The sequence below is a fragment of the Anas platyrhynchos genome, chromosome 5 (assembly GCF_047663525.1).
Source record: "Anas platyrhynchos isolate ZD024472 breed Pekin duck chromosome 5, IASCAAS_PekinDuck_T2T, whole genome shotgun sequence".
Classification (NCBI taxonomy): domain Eukaryota; kingdom Metazoa; phylum Chordata; class Aves; order Anseriformes; family Anatidae; genus Anas; species Anas platyrhynchos.
This window is the reverse complement of record NC_092591.1, coordinates 46,977,922-47,003,188: the sequence shown is the minus strand read 5'-3', so window position 1 is coordinate 47,003,188 and position 25,267 is coordinate 46,977,922. Positions and strand designations below refer to the sequence as shown.

The 25,267-nt window shown below is 35.5% G+C and overlaps 1 protein-coding gene across 1 annotated transcript in view; it reads left to right on the top strand.

Annotated features, from left to right (window-relative positions):
• The window catches only part of LOC101805469 (mucin-6), a gene marked incomplete at its 3' end in the record, with an annotated part of 70,203 nt that overhangs the window by 9,094 nt on the left and 35,842 nt on the right, over nt 1–25,267 (top strand). Inside the window, exons 3-17 of the mRNA XM_072038410.1 lie at nt 7,523–7,585; nt 11,073–11,313; nt 12,662–12,788; nt 13,807–13,894; nt 14,355–14,464; nt 15,724–15,931; nt 18,076–18,198; nt 19,187–19,307; nt 20,178–20,316; nt 20,479–20,583; nt 20,948–21,020; nt 21,328–21,465; nt 22,557–22,718; nt 23,773–23,867; nt 24,509–24,641. Of these exons, the coding sequence (XP_071894511.1) occupies nt 7,523–7,585; nt 11,073–11,313; nt 12,662–12,788; nt 13,807–13,894; nt 14,355–14,464; nt 15,724–15,931; nt 18,076–18,198; nt 19,187–19,307; nt 20,178–20,316; nt 20,479–20,583; nt 20,948–21,020; nt 21,328–21,465; nt 22,557–22,718; nt 23,773–23,867; nt 24,509–24,641 (1,926 nt within the window). The remainder of the gene's footprint in view (nt 1–7,522; nt 7,586–11,072; nt 11,314–12,661; nt 12,789–13,806; nt 13,895–14,354; nt 14,465–15,723; nt 15,932–18,075; nt 18,199–19,186; nt 19,308–20,177; nt 20,317–20,478; nt 20,584–20,947; nt 21,021–21,327; nt 21,466–22,556; nt 22,719–23,772; nt 23,868–24,508; nt 24,642–25,267) is intronic.

Here is a 25,267-nt window from a genome sequence, read left to right as displayed (position 1 = left end):
GTGCAAAATGTTCTGTTACTTAGCTAACTTGTTTTGGCTCTCTCAATATGTATAATTTCTGGTTTAACATATTTTTTTTTGATATTTCAAAATATTGCAGAATTATACATCGTGCTGGAAAGTGAACTATAGCTAGCTACTGAGAAACATTTACTGAGCAATATATATGGCCAGTGTAATCTTGCTCACCTGTATAACATTGATTACTGTGTATTATGATATTAATACATTATTAATTTATTAATAATTTTCAATGATGATGTGGAAGAAAATACAACATTAATTAAGGTGTCATCCTCTCATAAAAGAAAAAAAAAAAGAAAAAAGAAAAGATCCCCCCTTAAAAATATGGATAAATACCTCTAAAATAGCTTTTTTATATGTAACTGGATAGCCATTTTCCACTAATCTGTTCTATATAAAATAATTATCCTGTTATTGAGGACTTAGAGCATTTGCTGCAGGACTGTGAGGAATATTTTTGACCAATAGTCCTGACTTGACTGATGAAATATATTTGTAGGTGCTGCTATAACCTTCTGCATCCCAGAAGGGAGCTCTCTGAAAGCCCCATACAAGATTTAAATATTGGAATTTAATGGTGATCCTCTTATTATTACATTTAATTTTAAATGTTCAATTATTTTAACTGTACTGAGGTGAAATTCGTGAAAAGGATCTGTAAAAAAAAAAAAAAAAAAAAAAAAAGATGGATCAGGTATCACAGAGTGAAAGGTGATGACATTCTTGCCTTCTGATAGGTGGATGCTTCTAATACTACAGGTTCACCGTCCAGCTGAAATCATGGGATATGTTAATGATCTGTATATAGATATGGCCAAGTATAAAATTCTTTCTGAAATGCGAAGGTTTTGACTAAACAGGATTTTTTTTCCCACTGGAAGTATTTTATGTTAATCTTGTTCATTTACTTTGTTTCATCATAATGCAGATACAGAAAATTTTCAACAGAAAATGGAATTTGGGCTTTCAATTCTATTATGAACAGACACTTATTCTACCCTCCAGTTGAAAGGAGGGAAAGGGAAAGAAGGAGCAAGAAAATGAAGCCAGACCTTAATTTCAATTAAAATTTAATGTTTCTATTTTAATTACAACTAGGCTGAGCCAGGTTTGCAATTACATTAAAGGATTTTTTACCATCTCTCCTGCACATCTTCCCATTAGTCAGAAGGGGTAACTCTAAGAACATGGTGAGGAGCCACTTTTTAAGCAAAGGCGTAACACCAGAGGAGGACAGAACAATAGGAACCCAGAAACATAATGAGTTGCATAAAGTATTGCATAGGTAAAACAGGAAAAGCTGAAGAGATTCGTATGGAGAGGTAATCCATATCTTTTGTATTTTATGGGAAAAGTTATTTTTTCCTGAGATAATGACTGTGCTAGTGAAAAATGACAAGCAAGTAAAGTTCTGTCTGTATTCTGACAGTTTATGAGTGGCAGTCATACAGCAGACATATCCAGAGTGTTCAGCGTTTTGACTCTGATGTGGTGGGATCCAAGCATTGTAACAGAACTGGAACCGTTCTTTTGGATGTTGGAGAAGATGAACTTGCCATATGCCAGAGCACTGCAATGCAATGGCTTTCCCAATTCTGTGATAAGGGTTGCCCTCTGTCCTTGGCAGTGCTAAGGTGGTACTCAAGAACTTTCTGAGATTCCCCTGCTCCCCAAGCTCAGGAAAGAATCTGTGCTTGTACCATGGACAGCCCATTTTACTGAGGCAGAGTTTATCATTCTGCTTGAAAAGTCACACAAGGGAGAAACGAACACAACCAGCAAGGAGAATGAATAAAATTTGATGGAAGAATTAATTAAAAAAAAGAGAGAGATCTGGATCTCTGTTCATTCATGCCATTGTTTATCCAAACATTCTTTGCAGCAGTTTTTAAACTCCTGCAGTTCATTCTTCCATTTTGTGTGCTTGTCCAATATTATTCCTGTCCTTATCAGATTGCGATCATAATTTGCGTATTATTGATCTCGATTGCTTTGGGAGTATGACTTCAAATTTGTTCAGTAAATTAAGCTAAATGTATTTGAGCTTTAACAAAGAGAAGTCATTATAACAGTGTTGTAAGAATGATAACAAACTCGAGAAGGTTTGGTGGTTGTTTTCTCCCCCCCCCCCCCCCCCTTTCTAAATGGCATTTAGGTGTGTTGAGTTTGATAAAGAGGAGATCCTGTTTGGCGGGTACTCTGCTGCTACAATTTCTGAAAGCCATGGAAATGAGGGAGGGCACTGCAATCCTGTATATAAAGCATCCAGGCTTGAAGAGAAGCCTTGAGAGTGGCAGCAGCAGTACTGCCCATTTTGGAACGGAGGAAGGTACTGGAAAAATCCTCTCCAGTTAGGGCATGCATCATGTTTCTGACAGAACTGTTGCTTGTCTTCTGCAGTTTTCTGCAATGTGCTGGTAAGTCTAAGATGTCTATCCTCCTTCTCTGTATAAGATTTAAAGGAAAACACACATGTATTGAAACAAAGTGGGAAACTCCATTGTAATATTACAACATATGAGGTTCAAGTCTTCTCGCCTTTCTGATGAGTAGCAGAATGAAGTTTACACATTTTCTTCTACCTCACTGCATGTTAGTGTGACCGCATATTTAAGAAATTCATGATGGAAATAGAACAATTCTTTCCTAACTTTCTTTTTTTTTAAAAAAAAAATATAGTTACTAGTGGTTCTGTTGGATCATGATCTAAAACTGGTATGAAATGCAGAAATTATAATACACTTCCTGGATACAGGAAATATTTTTAATACACTTATGTTTTGCTTCTAAGCTGCAGAGTGCCTTCATCTTTCAGGTGTTCATGATTCAGTGCCCTAGTGATGTCATTGGGGAAGCTGTACAGAAGAGACTATAGAATTATCAAGATCTTTTTCCTTTGTTATGCAAACTGCAAAAAGTTTTAAGTATGAGCTATGTTGTGGCATGGTTTGGAATAGTTGGAAAATAGGCAAATCATTCCATATATTAGATTTTTACATGACTCTTAAGTATCCTTTCATATATTATTCAGTATAATTCTTCAGTCTTTTAAAGGGCTCCTTTTTGATCCAACCCATGTGAGTATCAGATGACCTTGTAATTTTTAACGAAGACTTGACAAATAAGTTCATTGAGTCTGTAGTTACTCTACCTTACTCGTTCCTCTTCCTATAGCATTTTCAATTGATTATTTGAGAGTGAGCTGCCTTTGCCCATCGTTTGGCATTGTCTAAGATAACATTAGTTTTTTTTTTAATCTCTCCTCTAAGTTCTCTGTAATTATCAGTTGTTACAGTGCTAATTTCAAGAACGTGTTGCAAGCTGCTAAAGAGCATTCTTCACTTACTTTACTTTGAAAAAGTTAAGTTTATTTCTTCTGTATTGTTTTTACTACATTTAATGGACCATATAGTTCTAATTGCTTGAGGGCACCTATTACTCTTAAATCACTGCAGCACTAGATTAAAAAAAAAAGCAACTGAGCCCTTTTGTAAACTCTCAGAGCCAATTTCTGATCTCAGTCATATTGTTATAAATCAAGTTTAATTCCATTCCCTTTATTAGCACCATTGTATCCAAGATCAAGTCAAGCACCTGAACACTGGATACTAGCCCCAAATGCCAGTGCCTGCAGGTTTTTAACATACATGATTTCATGTATTAGATGAGTAGATATATTTACTATAAGCATTAGTCTTCACAATCAACTGGAAAATTACTATAAACCCCTACTCAACCCCAAGCTTTCTTTGTAAAGTTAGCAGTTATAAATAGGGCCTTACCTTATAAAGGATTGTGTTGTCTAGGATGGAACTTCAGTTGAATTTAAACATAAAAATCTAGAAAGAGGATGTAAAGTAGCAAAGCAGTCTTTTTACTTTGGGAGCTATCAACATTCTTAGGCTGTGAAATAGCATGGTAGGTTTGAGACCATGAAAACAAATAGATTTAATTTTGTTAAGTAAGCTCTGAAATCTGACCATTTTTGGACGCGTATATGGACCATAAGATGTTGATTTTTATGTTCTAAAATCTGCAAACAGGCAGGATGGTCATTGTTTCCAGCTATAGATTCAAGTCCCGTCTCTTTAGCATGAGTTAAATTAAAGCAAGGTCTCCAGTTCTTCTCTTCATGGATCCAAATTCTGCATCAGGAGTGTATCTCTAACTAGAAATGTAAAAATTCATTTTAAGAGCATATATTTCTGATGTGAAGTCTCATGGAAGACTGAAAACCTACTTTCTCTTTCCCTTGATAGCTCAAAAAAGCAATAAACATGCATTAGACTAATTAAAAAAAAAAGAAAAAAAAAAAAGAAGGGAAAGAAAGAAAAGAGAAGACATTTAAAACCAGATTAAAATTGTTAGTTTTATCTTTTGCTTAAATAGATGCTAAATCGTTAAGTTGTGACTTCATCATTTTAACTGTTTCAATAGTTAAAACTGTGCATGGATCCTTAAGAGATGTTTATGTACAGTCAAGGTATTTTTATGCACTAAGTATGTAACCAGAAAGTTACCTTAATTTATGCTACTCAGCCACTGTGCATTGCAAGAGACAATTTTATATTGAAGAGGAATAATCATGAACACATGCAACTGATTACTGGTAATACAGCTGACTTTAACACTGCTCTTGCTGTTAAATTTCATTTTAGATTTATATAATTTATCTATTATAAATTATAATTTGTATATTATAGATTTACATAATTTATTTTAAAATAAATACCTCTTTTAAAATCTTTTTTAAATTTAAAATTTAATAATAATAATAAATGTATTTAATATTTTTAAATTCTCTCTTTTCCAGAATTTCTGATATTTCAACATTTTATTTATTTATTTATTTATTTATGTTATGGTCAAAGAGATGCCTGTTATGGTCAAAGAGATGATAAAAATTAAATCCTTTAAACAACAAAATTCCCAAATTGTTTCTGTTTTGAGATATAAAAAGGGTTTAATTTTAATGTTTTTCATCAAATCAAAATGTTTTGTTTTCATTCATTTAGCTGATATAAAATACTTCAAGTTGTTACAACATCAAATTCTATTTTTGCATAGGGATGTCTGATAGTAACCGGAGGATAGGATCAAAATGTCTTATTTCTTCACAGTAAGTCAGGTTCCCTGCCTGGATTACATTCCTATAAAGAAACAGACAGGCTGCCTGCACAGAAACTGTGCTTTGACAGATTCAAGTCTCAAGGAAGTCCAACCAACTAGAAGAAAGTAGGAATTGAAAATAAATCTTCCTTTGTCTAGGAAAAGTGAAAGTCTGTTTAAAGTTCTATTGAACTAATTCAAAATGAAATATTTCACGACAACTGAAAATCATCCCCTTTCTCAAAGGGCAATACAGTACTTATAGTAAAATGTCAGTAAGGATCATTCTAGTGGTTTGGAAATGTCATTTACTACCAGGAAAGCTTTTTCAATGGGGTGATAGCACTTTCTGCATCTCCATTTCATGTGGTTGTGAATGATTAATAAAATTGCGAGGATGATTTTACTAATCTCCTCAGAGTTAAGTGTGGTAAAAAGAACATAAGTGCTTAGAATATTTACTGTACTGTAATTCTTTTAATAATTGATCTGACAGGATGTGGACAGATTGGCAGGTAGTCAGCACATGGCTCTGTATTTGTTTTACTGGCTATTCTTTCAGCAAAATATTAAGGTGGATGTCATAGCATTAGGTATTTTTAATGTAGACCTTGCACACTTACATGTAATCTGGGATAATTATTACATTCTCTCTTTTTTTTTTTTTTCTTTTTTACTAACCCTGGAGTATTTGTAAAATTTTGCAACAGTTTGGCATGCTTAGACTTATAAATTTTATGCTTGAACAGCTAAAAAATAAGCTTTCTAAATCAATACAGTGATTGTTCTGATCTAAAATATTTGCCCATAAAGTTTTAGATGTACTGTTTTACATCAAGTTCTTTAGTTAAATTTCACTTAAAATAATGCTTTAGGCATATCCAATTATTGTAAATCAAATATCCTCTGGTATATCCACTCGTATACCCCTTGAATGTAGCATCTGTAGTTTGGGATTAAACTGCAGTGATAGCAAAACTGTTAATCCAACAATAATAGATTGGACTATAATAAAACAGTAGAACAATAATAGAAAAAATGGAAATATCAAACTTAAGGGGTTCAAAATATACAACAACTAATGATGTGGTAGTGTTTGCTCAACAGCCATGCAAACTCATTGTCTTTTTCTTTGAGGTGTACTAAACTGTAATGCATGGGTCACTAGGAACATGTAAGGACAGAGAAAGAAGCATGCTATGTGCCATATTATAAATATTACCTCACATTCAACAGTGCAGTGTGAAATTGCCTAGAGAGTCTGTTACAGTTGAGGAGCTCCATAAGGGCTTTTATTCTCTTCAGTGTTTCCTTATGGAAACAACAGAACTCTGCAGTGTATAAATGTGTGTAGACCTGGCATGGTATCTGTGATTAAAGAAGCCTTTTGTCATAATGTACCTTCATATTTTCTCTGTTGCAAAAGATTTGAAACATATAATGAAGAATTATGTGCTTTCTACAGGATATTTGCTTCTATTATCCAAGAAATACCAGACCTGACAAACTTTAAAAAATGCGTAACACATTTCTGAAGCATGCCTGGGTCCTTTTTCTTACAGTTTCCTTTGTTACCATCCAGCTATTGACTGTGTGAAAGCTGGTTCCTTGCATACACTACCTGTGTACTCGTGCAGGGAGTGGTGCTTATTGATGGGCTGTAGGAGCAGTTTTCAACATCTTAGACTCTTGTTAGTTCCTTGGCAGGAAGCAAGCTGCTAGTAGAGAGAACCTTTGGGTATGTATGAGGACACTGCTGTTCTGCACATGCAGGAAGTCTCGTTATGTGACAGAAAAAGGATCATACACCACGTTTGCTAAACATTCCTTGGCTTTTCATAACTAGACAGACTGTAAAGAGGTATGTGGAAAGGAGCAGGTAACAGCTTTCATCGTTCTGCCTGAACAAGAACAGCTAAAGAAGCAACTAGGTCTGGGGGTTTCTCACTCTTCAGCTGCAAATCCCATGATACTTGTGAAGAACACATGGGACGTTGTTTTTTCCATATTTTTTCCAGTTTTGGCTCTTTCCTCCACTGCTTCTGCCCAGATGGTGGACTAAGAATTCAAAAACATGCAAAAAGATTTATCCCATGTGTTTTTAACAAGGAACACAGGATTTGAGGCTTAAGTACAGGAAATCCCATATTACATAGGATTTCTGGCAGCCTTTGGTAACATTTTATCAGTTGCAGAAGAATTTTCTATTACAAGCTGAAGTATGTGGTTTTCCACTAGAATTGCCTTTGGGATTTGTGTGTCAAGACACAATTTGTATATGCTGCCCCTACTTTGACTTGTATGGTATTTAAAAATAAAGCAAAATAAATGTAAAGAAAAATCCTTGTGCTTAGAGGACAATTTATCTATATTGTTTTTCCCCTTACAGCTTTTGAAGGAAATTATTGGCCCCAATATTTTCTCCAAAAACAGAAAGAAACTCTGCAAAGAAGTAAGTGTCTGACCTATTATTTAATGTTCATGTTGCAGCTATGAGTAAAAACTGCATTCAACTACAGTTCAATATTGCAAAAGACATTGTACAAAACACATTAAAAATAAGTCCTTGCCTTGCCTCAAGGAGCATTTGTTTTAAAGTATTATTTTTTTTAATTATAAATGAAATATTTGCCTACGAAAGAGGTGGTAAAATGTTTCATCTGGCTACGGTAAGTTTGACACTAATTGGAAAATGCTGTGGTCTGCCATACTGAGTTTGATTCCTAAGGATAGAGGAGTTATGAGCAGTTACAGTGACTTTCAACTGATGGAATCCAACTTTCTAAATTTGCTATTGAATTTTTGTTAGCTGTTTGATTTTCCTTCCTGCAGTTCACTGTCTAATATTATCTAAGAATTTAGGAAATTGATTCTTTTGAATCATTTCCAAAATCTTGCAAGTGAGAAAGTTGATTCTACGTATACACTTAAATCTATGAGATTATTTTAAAGATTGTAGATTACAACAAATTTATGCACAAATAAAGGATCAGAATATGGGATTGTTCTTCCTCACTTCTGTAGCCAGCAGGGTATCAGAGTATCCACTGATCCAGACAGATCTCCACTCTAACATTCAACTGCAGCTATTGTTCCATGAGTCCTGATTAATTTCACAAAAATTCCCCCTTAACTCCTAAGAAAGTTTGTGTGCATGCATCATCTTCTCTAAGCAAAGTTAACTCCAGCCACCTACTTACTGCAAATTTGTGCTAGTCCTTCTGAGTCTGAAAACTATGAAAGATGGTAATATATTTGTGCCAAAGCGCAAAGCAAGTAGTATATTATAATTCTAATTACTAAAATAATTAGCAATCAGAACTGCTCTTACAACAGTTGATATAATTAAGATGTTAATTTATAATTAAAATTGTATCTTTTGACAACAGTGGTATTTTCAGTTACAAAGAAGTTTCATTTGGGTTAAAGAGGGGGCTGAAACAAGTACTTGAAGCCAGAGTCCAAAGGGAATATGCAGACAAATTCCAGTTGCCTCAGAAAATCCCCCAAATTGAAAATAATTGGAGACTGAGAAAGTACCTAGGGAACTATATGTGAATGACTTGATGGTACTGTTCCCTTGGGCAGTCTCTTAAAGATCACTACTGGAAAGAAAATACTGATCTACATCAACCCTTGGGCAGAACAAGTGCAACACTTCATATGTTCTGAAGAAACGTGAAGCACCGACTTTTTGAATTTACATTTCATTCATTAAACATTTAGTTTTCTGCAACTCTGAAAAGAATAAATACATATCAACTTGCTGAGATGATGGACTGTATTTTACATGAGGTGCTGTTCTGCTAAGACAGGATACAGAAGGATATAACCCTTCTGAAAACACACTTTCTGAAATAAATGTGGGTATCAGTTCTAATATTCTGAACAATTTTTCCACCATATTCTGTTTACTGACATTCTTCCTAGTAATGATCTTCACGCCTTATGTTAAAATATGATGCTTTTCTAGTACCTGCTGTCAAAAAACAACTTTGAGTACTTCCACAGTTCCTGCATTTCAGTGGTTGACAATGAAATTCTTAATCTAGTTTGGGGAAACTGCAGAGGTGTAGAACACCAACAACAAAAAAGAATGATATAAAATGCAAACTTAATAGGAGAGGCATTTTATTTAGGCCAAAGCAGCAAAGAGTGGCTTGTGCTGTGTGGTCTGTCTTTCAGCTTGTAAATGGAAAAGCTGTATGGAAATCTACATTAGTTCATGCTAAAGGGAAAAACAATTAAAAGAATTCAGCAACTATTCCCTGTCTTCTGTCAGTTCATAAAACAAGATGAAGAGTAAGGCACAGATATACACAAATTAAAAGAAAATCCCTAGATATTGCTGTAATAAAAACTGAACTCAAAAGACAGAATCACAGAATTATCTAGGTTGGAAGAGACCTCAAGATCATCGAGTCCAACCTCTGACCTAACACTAGCAAGTCCTCCACTAAACCATATCACTAAGTTCAACATCTAAATATCTCTATCATCTAAAGACCTCTAGGGATGGTGACTCAGCCACTTCCCGGGCAGCACATTCCAATGCCTAACAACCCTCAGTAAAGAAGTTCTTCCTAATATCCAACCTAAAACACCCCTGACACAAATATATATAATTTCATTTGAGGCTTTCTTGAATTATTCACATTCCCATTTGTTACTTTTCTCTGATAAGATTTAAATAAAAACAAATAAACTACATTCTGAAGGTACTCCTTTATGTATAGAAACAAACACCTTTTGCACTCTGACCATTGTATAACCCCAGGTAATCATTCCCTGGCACACTCTGAGAAAGCTGGGGTTTGTTGGTCAGTATCAGTTAAGCACAACTCTGAATTGGCTAGGTTTGAACGTGAAGGATCAACGATAACAATTAGCCAATTCCTATTTTCCAGTTAGACGTTCTGGACAGCACAGAAGTATGGAAGAGGAGTACTTTTTGCCGGCAGGTAACAGCTCACTGGAAAATAATTTTTTTTTCCACACGACCTGAAGTAGCATTCTGCAGAGATTTCATCACTCTTTAAAAAATATGTTTCAGCTTTGAAACAGTGAATATAAATTGCAGGTCGACTTTGTTAAACTTACCTGATAGTTTCAACTTCAAAGATATAATCTAAGATACCTGTGCTTAATAAACCTGCATAAGCAAAATTATTAAACAATGAAAAGCAATGATGTAAGTCTGGAAATGCATAACAAAAGATATGGTTTTACTTACTTCAGTAGTTCTTTCAGCTTCAGAGGGACTGCTCAAATGCTTTAAGTAGGTATAGAAGTGTCTGTAACATCAAGTGCTGGAGTTGTATCTCTCCTTTATGATTCAATTCAACCTCCTTTATGCCGTCCCTTCCGACATATAGTGATTACTTCTTAAAAATGAAAAGTGATTAAAACGTTCCATGTATTTACAAAGCTGGCTTGAACTTTGTCACACAAAAAGAGAGCAGAAAGAGTGGGGACTTAAAGTGGAGCTTTGTATACTGTCTTTGGATATCTAATGATCTGACCGTACAATTATTCATGATGCTTAGATAGCCATAGATATCCCCATAAATGGTGTATCTGAGATGCTAAGATGTCTCTCCAATAGCAAGCTGTTGCCTTTACAAACATTGTGCAGACTGCAATAAGATAGTAAACCTTTTTATCACCCAAGAAGGAGATGGAATGGTTTCTCCCAAGCTAAAAGGAAGCCAGGGAGTTTTGCTTGCGTTCAGTGAAAGGGTAATGCTCTTACTCCAACAATTGTTTCGCTTCCCGAGTTGAAATAAAATTTTGAGGTTACAGAAGAGTCACTAGTTTGTTGTTCACATAATTAATATGGGTAGAAACTTACGAGCTTTTCCTGCTAGTATGTTTGAAATGGCAATCAAAATGAATAAATGTACTGTAAGGAGACCTAAATATGTCTTTCTTGTTTATAGTTATGAGCAAGGATTCCTGTTCTACCTGGGGTGGAGGGCACTTTTCGACCTTTGATAAATACCAGTATGACTTCACTGGGACCTGCAACTATATCTTTGCAACTGTATGTGATGAATCCAGCCCAGACTTCAACGTTCAGTTCCGCCGTGGGCTGGACAAAAAGATTGCGAGGATCATTATTGAGCTGGGACCTTCTGTCATCATTGTTGAGAAAGAAAGCATTTTTGTCAGGAGTGTTGGGTAAGATACTGAGATGAAAGCGGAAGTAGTGTTTAAAAAAGGCAAGGAGCTATACAGCAGTTTCAGTGCAGAAGCGTATTGGAAATTAATGAAATTATAGAAGTTAACACAGGTTACTCCCATTTCTTCCTATAGAATCTAAAGTATTTCATTTCAGCAACTATTTGAATCAAACATAGAGTACATTTGTATAGGCGAAGGGATAAACTAACCAAAACAGTTTTCTAACCAAAGCAGTTCTCACATTGGAACTATGGTCGCCTCACTAATAATAGTCTACTTACAAGAACTTAAGACTTTACTTTAAGCACAGCTGAAACAGCTTATACGCTTTAGTAGGTACTGAAATATTTAAATTCCTGTGTTATGCATTTGGTTTGAGACTTAGGTAATTCTGAGCCCTCTGTGCTAAAGGGTAACACATATCTAGAGTACAAGAGAAACTGACAAATGTTGTTTTCAACAAAGTGAAAAGTATTGAAGGGGCTTTCAAAGAAGTTCTTGTGTATGAGACCACTGACTGTTTATATTGTCCAAGGATTACTGTCTTCAGAAAACAGCTGTTTTATTGAGGAATTGAATTGATGGGAAACCTTGGGTTCCACATTGCTCTTTCTTCTAGACAAATTGTTCCCAGACAGGAACACTCATCCAGGGAAGTTTTCAGCACTTTTATCAGATAGGCAGCATTGATTTATTTTATTTTTTGGTCTGTGGGTACATGCAGATATGGGAAATAGTTGCCTAAGGGTTGTCTGTATTTTGTTATACTCACTCAGTTAAATACAATAACCATCAGCACAAAAAGATGACTTGCAGCTGTATCTTAATTTTAGCAAACTGTATTTAGAAGGATGTCCTCTATTAGTTTATTTTCCAGGAGAAATATAGAAATCTCTAGGTCTAACCCAGTGGTCTGCATTTTAAATTGTTGTCTTGCATTCACAGCAACTAAACACAATGACTGACATGGCCTAATGTCGCTGACAGTCCTGCTTCAGGTGGGAAGTTGGCATGGGTAACCATAGAAGGGCCCATACAACCTATGTTTCTGTGATTGTGTCACATATTTACCAAGTACTTAGCAAAATAAGTTTTTCTTTAATGTTGTTGCTTTGTAATGCTAGAATTCAGCTGCAAGGCTGAAAACCTAATTCTGCTACAGTATCCCCATTATGGTTTTCTTTAACCTTGTTAAGTTTGCAGACTTGAAATGTTACAGTTACAAAGGAGAAAAACTATTTCTTGTTGCTACAAATACTAGGATTGCAATGTGTACTATGTCTAAAAAAGAGACATCCAACACCAGAGGTATGAGAGAATCGGTTTCTCTTCTCCCTCATTACAGTGCCATTAAGTTGCCGTATGCTAACAATGGAATTCAAATAGCCCCTTACGGCCGCAGCACCCGCCTCGTGGCCAAGCTGATGGAGATGGAGCTAGTTGTCATGTGGAACAACGAGGACTATCTCATGGTTAGTAAAATGCTTTTGTAAAACAAAATAGAAAATTCTCATGGACTTACTGGAATGACAAGCTCTCTTTAGTTTTAATAGGTGCTTTTTGCCTGTGATCACTTTTTGGGTATTCTTCTCCTGTTTCATCCATTAACCTTGAAATAAGCAACTTTGCTTTTTATGCCTACATATCCTTTCACTTCCAGCATTGGTAGGTAACTAAAGCCACCAGTGTTGAGATCTGTGGACATTTCTTTGAATTCTGTGCATTCATCAGTCTATTCCAATAGCTTAAATATTTTGCTAAAGGGAAGTTGAAGTTCTTTGAAGTTGAATTGAAGTTGAATTGAAGTTTTGTAGAATTTAACAGTGTTATGTTATTTACAGTGTGCTTCCCCTGGACATCTTTTGTTTACAAACATATAGTGCTCATAAGAGCTCCCTTGTATTTGTCCTTTTTTTCTGAATCTTTTCATATTTTGCCCCCAAATGCTTGATATATTTTAGAGAAGAGAATAAGTTCTCTCTGCCTGAGCTGTAATACTAATGCCACAAAAGACAATTTTGAATTGGTAAATCTGATAAAACAGGTTAATGTGTAATAAATGTCTGCGAGATTTACCACCATTGCTGTCACATATACAACAGGAAATACTTCTGTGACAAGTATATACCATATTCTACATACAGTCAGAACCTGGAATTTGTGCTCTGTCAACAAACTTACAATGGGAAACTTTTATTTTCCTTTCAGCTGCTTAGAATATTATCCTACCCTCAGTTTCCTGCAACTGTCTTAGAATCTTATTATTTTATTAAATAAATCAATAAATAAAATCACAGCAGGCACTATGTGCTCATCAGGAAAATAAGTTACTACTTCCAAAACTCTCCCCCTCAGTCAAGTGATTGAAATTAATGAGAAGGAACTGCTTTAATTGGATTCTTGAACTGCATTTGTTTCAGAATGGTAACGCTGTGTAGATTATTTTAATTAGTGCAATTCTTATAAATGTTTTGTTTTATTTTATTTTAGGTTTTGACTGAAAAAAAGTATATGGGAAAAACCTGTGGAATGTGTGGAAATTATGATGGCTATGAACTAAATGACTTTGTGAGTGAAGGTAAGATCTAAGGGCAGATCTAACTAAATTAATATTGCCAAATGCAGTACAGTGTTCTGTATGCAAGAAAGAGTTCTGAGAAGGCTACGATATTTTTCAGGTTGTAATGAGTTTAACCCCACATCTAGGGGGTTATATAGAATAGCGGATAGGGTAAGGAGGCATGAGTTAGTAGCTGGCAATAGATTGTGTAATTGGCAGAAAAACAGTAGCAGCTGCTGTCTTGTGAGGTAGTAGATGTGCTAAATTAAGTAATAGCCCAGAGAGATGATCAAGGTGGTAAAAGTATGTTTTACTGAATAGAATGCAGGTAAAGGACGAAAGAGATAGTTGTTATCAGAAATTAGACTTAATAGAACCTTTTACAGCCAAAGAGTAGTATCTGGATTTTACTACATCACAACAAATAAACAAATCCACATGGCTTTCTCCTGACAAATTATAACCCTTCAATTTACAGGAAAATTGCTGGATGCATACAAATATGCTGCATTACAAAAAATGGATGATCCATCAGAGATCTGCCTGTCTGAGGAGATACCAATTCCTGCCATTCCCCACAAAAAATACGTAAGAAAGATCTTGGATTTTCTGTAGCAAGATTTTCAAGAGGGATGGAAAGACAAATTAGATACTACCAATAGAGAGGCAATGGTTTCATAAAGCTCACTTTCATTAAAATGGATGAAGTTAGAAGTTGTATAGCATGATACAGTAAAGGAAAGGAGTTCTTTGCATCAAAATACATTTCAAAAAAGGCCCAGGGACATTACTGAAGCTGGATTTATATCACTTGTATAAATCCACCAGCATTCAGCTCACAGCCTTCTGAAAATCAATGCAGGTCATCACAGGAAATTCATGGAACTCAGTGAAGCTTTAATGAACTTCGTACTTAACAACTAACAACCCGACATTATGAGCTGTACAGACATGAAGACATTCAATAGTACTTTAAACATACATGTATTGCCAGGTAACACCATTCACAACAGGGTCAACCACTATCAGCTGTATCACTTCCAGTCTTAGATGAGAAGAAAATCAGCATACCTGCAACATGATGCATCCAAATAAATATGGTTTGACCAAGGGCACTTGGTAGCAGCAAAGAACAAAGTGCTTATATTTCTTTGAATTTGCAGATACAAGAACCAAGTCTTATTTAGTAGGATGATCTTCTTAAGTTGTTTGACCAAGGAAATTCAAATCATAATTTCCACAGAGAACAGGAGTTTCTGTGGGTCCTGCGAGGACCAGACCGTCCTGAGCCCTGTGAAGAACAGCTTTACCAATATTACTTGTATTCACACTGAGAAAATTACTTTGATCTGGTGAATAATTTCTGTTGGATAACAAGTTTAACCTTTTTATGTTGTTTCTTTTTGACATGTTAAACTTCAGTAGGCAACATCAGAGGTAATACAGAGGTATCAGTTGCATGCGTAACGGAGAATGCATGTTGCTATTTCCATATATTGATGTTTGTCCTGGAACACATTCCTCTCCCTACTGACTCACCATGAGACAGCATATTGCAATGTCTCAGCCATTTGTAGGGAGATTGATGGTACTGAAACAATGACTACTTTTCAACTTAATGAGAAGTGGAATTCCACATATCAAGATTTTTCTATTATACAGCACATTTATATTCCCTTCCATTTGTGAACTTGTAATGCATTTTAAGCCAAATGCATATTACAAAACAATAGGGGGGAAAAAAGGCAACAGTAAAATGATAACTAGCAGTGATTTCCAATTGTGGTTTTCATATGGGAAAAATACTACTAGGAACTTTTTTTTTCTTTTTTTTTTTTTTTATTTAGGCCATGATCTGCTCTCAGCTACTTAACCTAGTGTCACCAACCTGCAGTGTGCCAAAGGATGGGTTTGTCATTCGTTGTCAGCTTGATATGCAGGACTGCAGTGAGCCAGGACAAAAGAATTGTACTTGCTCTACACTGTCAGAGTATTCAAGGCAATGTGCTATGTCCCATCAAGTGGTGCTCAACTGGAGAACTGAAAACTTCTGCTGTAAGTGCAGATATTTTATTCACAGAATCACAGAATCATAAAGGTTGGAAGGGACCTCTGGAAATCATCAAGTCCAACCCCCTACTAAAAGTAGGTTCCCTATAGTAGGTTGAGCAGGAAAGCATCCAGGTGAGCCTTTTATATCTCCAGAGAAGCAGACTCCCCAGTCTCTCTGGGCAGCTTGTTCCAGTGCTCTGTGACCCTCACTGTAAAGAAGTTCTAATGCATATTCACATTGATTGTACTTAATCTTGCTATGTATTACACAGAGGGAGAATGATTCTTAACTGGAATTCAAAATCAACTGATAGAAAAGTCTCTTCTGTCATAAATCAAGCAGAAAATATTTCCTTAAAAAAACAAAAGTGGTATTTGGTAAGACATTGAGAAGGAAAACATGGAAATATCAAAGGAGAAAGAGGAAGTATGAAAAGTAGCTCCTAGGTGTAGATCAGTGTCATAAAGGAGGGAAATATCCACCATGTGAAAACAGTTGAATTTATGACAGGAGGCTATTTTAATATAGTGCTTTGATTATCCTACTTGAAAAAGTAGCCAATGAACAGAGACAACTTTTAAATAAGCCCTGAAGCTTTTGAACTTTTTTGCTAGCAATTGCTATAGCCCTTTTATTCATAGCTTTTCAGTAGTCCATTTTCAGGTTTTCAGCCTTCTTAATTACAATTACTGACAGGAAGCAAATAGAAACTAAATCTTCCATTATTCTCCGAGCTGTACATGACTGGACACACTTTTGTTTTTTCAAATGCCTGTTTGTTATCAAAGTTCTGATTCACTTTTTACAAGATCTACCTGACTTAACTTAAATCTATAGTCAGTATTATGGAGCAGGATTCATTGTTTTATAAAAGATCATTATGATCACAAAAGAGTCAAAAGTAACTGAAACTGATGTTATTATTTCTAAACTAATTCACATACTAAACTGCCTGAGATGCAGCTCATGCCAACAAAGAGGAACTTTTAAAATGACCAAGCTTAACGTCATATTGTCCTTCAAGAACACATTATTTAATCATATTTATATTTATTTTTTATATGTATTTATATCCAAAAGTAGGAATTGGTAAAAATAAATTGCTTTGGTCGGAACATACTTTTCTTTACCCCTTGAAAAAATCAATTCTTTTGAGAAAATCTTTGAGATTGGCTACCATTATGATTTTAGCATAAGAATGGTGAAAGCCCATTTTTCCTTTCAAGGCCTCGTATCATTTTGCCCTACCAGCATCTCCCATACTGTTTTCTTCTTGATCTTCATATGCGCTGGCATGACTCTTCATTTTTTGTTTTCTATTTAACAATGAGATTTTTTTCATTCTTTCCTCTTACTGAAAACTTTCCCTACTCATTTCCATTATTATCCCCAAATCTTTAATATGCCCTTCTTTCTGAAATAATTTTTTTTCTCCTCCTGTCCAACGTTATCCCTCATACATGTTGGTAACCCATTTTTTTTTGTTTGGTCTGCAATAGGTTTTAAACCTCCAGAATTATTAATTCTTCAGGGGATTTTGTAGACATTGATAAATATTAGTAAGGCACTATGTAAATTTACAGAACTGTACAATAAGTCTTAATAATCACAGTAAAATCACGGTCTTCTCAAAGTCATAGCAGTTTTCATACAACCAATAGACCGTTACAAAGATTGGTAGTAAAGTGATAAAATGCAAAGCTAAAAAAGGAAGGAAAAAAAAGGGGCAGGGGAGTGCCAGGTAGTGACTGTGAACCTTTTTTTTTTTTTTTTTTTTCCAAAAACGAAGCTGAGAATCTTCAAATTTGCTAATATATTCCAAACATACAAAGTTAATGAACTTCTTAGTTTGAATTGTTTCTTTGTCAACCTTGTCTCTAATGCCCCCTTTCCCCACCTCACTTTCCTCTTTCAGATGGTGAAAAATCTCTGCTTGAATTTAATACATAATAAAAACAGAAATTAATAAAGGCTAGAATGGTGATGATGATGAAGAATATTCCAATGATGAACTGAGTACTTAGGTGGGGTAACAAGACGTTAATGCTAGTAATCACAAGGTCTTCTCCATCCTCTGTGGCAGATGAGAGATTCTTCTATGTTTATACTTTAGAAGCCTTAACACTTGCACTGTTGGTTGTTGCAGCTGTGGGAAAATGTTCAGCTAACCAGATCTATGAAGAGTGTGGTTCTCCGTGTATTAAAACCTGTTCCAACCCAGAATACAGCTGTTCCAGTCACTGTACCTATGGCTGCTTTTGTCCAGAAGGTATCATTTTTGTATTCATCATAAAAAACCTAAAAGACCCATGCAAATATTTTTGGAATATATCTATAGTCAAATGGAAAAGACTTCTGGAACAGTAAACTGGCATTGTGCTGCTAGAACTGCCATTTCTGAGAGAACATGATTTAACTGGAGTCTTGAATAGTCATGGTCATTAAAGATCCTTGGTCACTGTTTGCTAGAACAGTCATAAAAGCATTTTCCTCAGATGACCATAGCATGCAAAGGGATAATTATATGCTGCCTTCTTATATTTCTGTAGTATATTGAGTAAGCAAATAGAATAAGATATGTAGCAAATTGAGTAAGATATAGTTCATTTCCTCTCCTAAAGTGGTATCTATCCTTTCAGAGCACCAGCAAGAGGCAGAGTACCTCAGAGAAATTCTGCAATATTATAGGCATTTTATAAAGCTCCTTTAAAGTAGTTCAGGATGAACAAGCATAGAAGAACTGTAATTATGACTATCATGTTCATCATTTCCTGAAGCTGAAACCAGAACTGAATTTCTGGGACTGAAATATTCCCCAAGGTTGTTGTGATATGGGTATTTACATCGTTATCATCACTTTATAGTAGTGATAAATAACATGTTGTGATATACACATTTAAAACTAGATTTAGGAACTAGATTGTGTCCATCCCAAAATTCTCAACCTAGTTAGAGCACCATAGCGAAAATTTGGAAAAAATAAACTTCAGGCGTAGTGTTACTTTAGGCTAAGTTCAAATGAAGACAATTACCTGCACTTTCATGTAACAAATTAGCCAAAGTCCATGATCACTTGTAAAGAGTCAGTTTTATTTTAATTAAGGGAAAATTTCCTCCACGTTGTATTTCTAACTATAGGCAGTGGCTGTGCAAGAATAGCATTTGTGAGCTGATTTTGGAAGACATACAAGTTATAATAGCTTTAGTGTTAAGTAATGATACAGAAAAGTATTTCTGTTGTTTGCCTTCTTTGGCAGGAACTGTTCTTGATGACATCTCAAAGAATCGAACATGTGTTCACCTTAGTCAGTGCCCATGTACACTGAATGGGGAAACATATGCTCCTGGTGAGACAATGAAAGCAGCATGTAGGACGTGGTGAGTAGCAACGGATTCCAAGTGACTGAAAAATGTATCCTAACTCTTCTGAAGACAGCTGCAAATGTGTGAAATCATCTCTGAGGTCACCTTCTTTGAGTGTCACAAACTACACATTTTTAATTTAAGATGCACATGTTTTATTTCATGATTCATCTGCAGAAATATAAATGCTTGAAGGAGGCCACACAAAACAATAACATTACCTCCTATGGAAGTGGAGGTTAAATTAGTTAGTACAAAACAAATATAAAAAATTTACTTCTTCCTCGCTATCTCAGCAGTTTTAATCACCAAATCAGTCCTTAAAACTGTATTTTGGTTCTGCAACAGAAAATAATTATTTAAGACAGTATTTTTTAAATTTGGAAATTATATTAAATGCAGAATGACATTTTTGTAGTGTTACTTCTCTTGCTGTCATCATTCAGATAAATAAAGTAGAGGATAAATGCTGGAAAGTGGCCTCAGAACTAAAAAAGTGTGCTTTTCATGGGTAATCCATTCAGCAAATTTTATAGCATTCCATACCAGAGTTCAGCAGCTTTAAATTCAGATAAAAAATTTCAGCTCATATAGTTACATGCAGAAAATCAAAGCACGGAAAGTGTGAAGGGAAAAGTGATTAAAAGTTTTTGTCTTCCACCACTGGCAAGTTGCTGAGATTTTAAAATGAAAGTGACGAAAAATTTCAAAATAGTGGAAATAAAAATTCAGTTTATATACATATGTTAGATAGTGTATACAACTGATTTATCGTGTTGATCAGTTATAGCAAAACTTCCAGAACAGATAATCAAATTCTCTTTGCTTATAAACAGTATGGTTGCTATGAGAATAATGTTACGCCAACTTTCTTTTTTTCCTCAGTAAATGTACAATGGGTCAATGGAATTGCAAAGACTTGCCCTGCCCTGGAAGGTGTTCATTGGAAGGAGGCTCCTTTGTTACCACATTTGATTCTAGATCATACAGGTTCCATGGAGTTTGCACTTATATTCTTATGAAGGTAATTTCCTGAAATGTGGAAACACACAAAATCAAATTAATATAATTTTAGTCTACCTTCAGTATCTTCTTCGAACACAAGCTGAGGTGTTTCTATGATATGCATTTGTTTCACGAATAATTTCTACTCTGACAGACTTACATTTTCTTTATTTTCCTTCAGAGTTCAAGCCTTCCAAACAATGGAACCCTAATGGCTGTATATGAAAAGTCTGGTTATTCTCATTCTGAAACATCACTTAGTGCTATAATTTACCTGTCTACGAAGGTAAGCAATCCCTCCACAGGTTCTATCCAGCTCTTCAGTAACCAGGATAGTAAAATAAATATGTAAAGTCATTGCTAGTAACCTGAGATGAAAAATTATGGGAAATAGATATTATACATAAGCTCCAGTGTATGCATTGAAGATCTGTGTTGCCAAATCAACTTAAGGAATTAGAGTTGCTGTGAAGAAAACTACAGTATTTTCAAAGTGAAAACTGAAAGCAGTATGGAATAACATGAGAAAAAGCCCGAATCAGTCTCTTCCTAATATGTAGGTCCTTGACAACACACTTGCTAAAATAAAGAAAAATATAAATACCATCAGTATAGCTATTTGCTTCTGATTCTATGTCCTTTTCATACAGGACAAAATTGTGATTTCTCAGAATGAACTCCTTACTGATGATGATGAACTTAAACGGCTACCTTACAGATCAGGTAAAGAAAAGGGAATATAAGTAAAATCTGAATTGTATTAAATATCTGTTTTACAACACACAACCCAGCTTCTTTTCTCTAGTAATTGCCAATAGCAGTTGTTTTAGAGGAAGGTTAAAATCTTTCCCTATTCATCTGTCCCTCTGTCGAAAGTTGTATGTGGATGGAGAAGATGTGTAGACAGAATGCTAGAACATTTATATATGCATTAAAAATATATGCAATATATATATATATATGCATTAAAATCTGTAGCAGTATTCCTATGCTTCAAAATCTCTATTTAAAAATATTCTTATCCTTTTAGGAGACATCACTATTTTCAGACAGTCCTCGATGTTCATTCAAATACATACAGTGTTTGATCTGGAAGTTCTAGTTCAAACATCACCTGTGTTCCAGGCCTATGTGAAAGTTGGATCACAGTTCAAAGGCAGAACCCTGGGTAAGAAATCGAGTCCCCATGTGAAGGAGAGAATATACAGAGTGTAATTTTGAAAGCTCAGTATTCAGCCTTTAAGGAATAACCATTCTTCTCTAGATTAAAAAAAATAATAATAATAAAAAAAAGCTGCATTGGGAAACAGATGTCAGGGAAAAATAAATTCTTAGCACAACTTTAAAAATAAGCAATGGAGTTTGATGGGAGACATTTTTCATGTGTAATATAATAATGTTCTTGAGAGGTGGGTCTATGTGAACCTCATCAAGTTCAACAAGGCCAAGTGCAAGTTCCTGCACCAGGGTTGGGTCAGTCTGAAACATAACTACATACTGGGTGATAAATGGATCGAGAGCAGCCCTGCAGAGTACCTTGTGGTACTGGCAGATGAGAAGCTCAACACAAGCTGGCAAGGTGCAGTTGCAGCCTAGAAAGCCAACCATATCCTGAGCTGCATCAACAGCAGCATGGCCAGCAGGGCAAGGGAAGTGATTCTCCCCATCTACTCTGCTCTCCTGAGACCGCGCCTGAACTACTACATCTAGGTCTGGGGCCGCCGGCACAAAAGAGACATGGACCTGTTGGAGAGCAGGTCCAGAAAAGGGCGAGTAAAATGATTAGATCCAGTCTGTGTTTATTGTGCAGCAACATTAACTGCAAAGGCACAACCTGCATTCTAGTTTTCTGAGGGGAAATAGAGAGGCTTTGAATGTTTAAAAAAGTCTAAATGTATATTATTGTCATTACAGATTTTATATACAGAAGAAAACATGCAAAAGTATTTCATGACCTTTCTCTTTTTTCTAGTTTAAAACCACTGAAAATGCTTTATTCCAAAAACAAGACAAAACTTTTTGTGTGCTTTGGTGTCATAGAGCAGAAGTGGATAACGTTAACCTGAGAAGTTAGAGAGAGGCTTAGTGACTGAATGCAAACGTAATCAAGATTCTGTGGCTACTTGACCTAAAATATTCAGTGACATGCATCTAGAGCTTCTGACAATTTTTTTTCACTATTGTAGAAGAATGAAACATAGACCATTGTGTACACATTTTTTGGTGTTCAGTCATCTTTTGCATTTCTAATGTTATTAGGTTTGTGTGGCAATTACAATGGAGACACTACAGATGACTTCATGACTAGCATGGATATCACTGAAGGAACAGCTTCCCTGTTTGTAGATTCCTGGAGGGCAGGAAATTGCAATCCTGCTTTAGAGAGAGAGACTGACCCTTGTGCTTTGAGTCAACTGAACAGTAAGTAGATGATCCTGTTGTAACTGATCTCTCCAGCTAGCTTTGTCTGCCACTTCCATAAATCCAAAGAGGATTTGAGAGAAGCATAGGCTGAGACAGTTGAACATCACAAATTCTGTCGCCAAGAAGACATTTCTGATTTGTGGAATATATATCTAGTGAAAACTCACTAGATCTCATTCTAGAGATCTGGGATTGAGATAATGAATGAGACTTTTTGTTGATATTTCCAGTGAAATTGTAACATCCATGAATGTCTTAGACTGTTGTTCAGCATTACAGTATCTGAAATCCAGGCTTTACTTTCTCAAGTCCCTACAGCTGTTGGTATTAAAAGGCACCCAGCTGAGCTGCTTGAGCTAAACTATAGTCTTGCAAGACATTTGAAGTTGTCCTTTTGTTGAATCCATCATTGCCAACAGCTCAGCTAGAGTTGCATGCCTACTTTTGCAGTTAGAAAGTAGAACTATGGTTTGAGAAAAGCAGAACCAGCTATAGGAAGGGAGTCCAGAGAAGGCCAGCAAGAATAATCTGTAGTCTAGAATGTGGGACCAAGGATAAAAGGGGACAAATACACTAAAAGGAGAATTTAACAAGGAGAAAAATGAATGGAAATTTAGTAGTTTTCAAATCTGCTAAAAATAAAGTAATAGTATCCTCCACATCACTGGTAGAAAAGATAAGACATGATCTGCAATACATTGTTTTTCTATTAGATAAATTTTCTAATCATGAACTCATAATTTGTTTGTTGAATTTGATGATCTTGAAGGTCTTTTCCAACTTAAATGATTCTGTGATAACAAAGCATTTTAACAGATTGCCTGGGATGTTAAGAAATCTGAATTACTGGAGGTAATTAGTAATAGGTTAGTCAAATGTTAGTCAACACTAATGTAAGCATTCCTGGTGTTTCTTGGCAGGGATATTGACCAGATGAGCCTTTGAGATCCCTTCCAAGCCTTGAATTCTGTAACTAGCAGGGCAAAATCTCCTACTCACCTTTTTCCTCACTTTCACTGGTGTTTAATGTCCATGGCTTTGTTTTTCTTAGAAATATCTGCTGAGACTCATTGCTCCATTCTTACGAAGAAAGGTACAGTGTTTGAGAAGTGCCATACTGTGGTGAACCCCATTCCTTTCTACAAGGTAGGAATTACTATCCATGGAGTACAGAGGGCGTCCAAATATGGACCACATTGTGCTTACATATAATGTGCCACTCATTGGGATCAGCAATGCATAAAGGCTAAGAAACAAGCATGTTTTTGTCTCCACTACACTGGAAGTGTGTTTGACCATAGACTGCCAATCTCATCCCTAAGATTATATGGACAGCACTCTCAGACATATTGTTTGATTTTTGGGTGGTCCTGTGTGGAGCCAGGAGTTGGACTCCATGATCCCTGTGGATCCTTTCTCACTTGGGATATTCTGTGATTCTAAGAATAAGAAAATAGTTTTGCTTATGCTGCAATTTTCCATGTCAAAGACTTTAACTCTGTAAAGTATTGTTTTTCCCTGGTGCGTAACTGAGCTCATTACATTTGCCAATCTCTGTGAAACATTTTGAGAATTAAAATTGAAAAGCGGTGAATATACAAAAGTATCTTCTAGGTACTGAGTATATTTTCTTCATATCAATCAGACAATTAACCCGATCGTTTTCATCAATTTTAGTTATGCAATAATATGTGTTTTGCTTGAGTTACTTGAATAGTTCAGCATGTTTAGCACTTCCAAATGTCTGCTTCTCAGTAACAGAATAGTTACCATGTGTTGGGTTTCAGAGATGCGTCTACCAAGCCTGTAATTACGAAGAGACCTTCCCTTATATTTGTTCTGCTCTGGGATCGTATGCACGAACATGCAGTTCGATGGGTTTAATCCTTGAAAACTGGAGAGAGAGTATGGACAATTGCAGTAAGTAACTGAACAACCTCAGGTCAGTCATCAGATTATTGCATGCATAGAGGTCTATTTATTTCCGTTTAAGTGATTCAAACATGAATTTTCTATCACAAAAACTGAGAAAGGATGAGAACATATTTTAAAACTACATTAGTCGTTAGAAAACAACTATATACTGTTTAAGCAGACCAACTAGTATGTACAAAAGCCACGTTCATATGAACTGGTGACTTCACAGATGTGTCAGAACACAACAAAAAATCATAAATGATACAACAGTATTCTAAGCAGTGTCCACATCATCTTAAGAGTAATGCAGAAAGTAATTGATGGAAAAAAGAAGAAAGCAGAAGTGGGTTAGCAGATATCGAACTTACAAATACCCTGCTAGTCTGTTTCAGAAAAGGACTGTTATTTTAAGACTTTTATCAAAAACTTTATTCACATGCTTTAAGATAAACATGTGAATGCTTCCAGGACTTGATAGTTAAGTGGTGGAATAGACAGATAAAACTATACTGTGTCATAGGGTTAGGAAAAACAAGGAAAGATTGTTTGCAGATGTGATTTTGGCTATTCTGCATCTTAGAGATTGACACAAATTTCACAGTTGTGTAAAAATACATTGGTATTTCTGC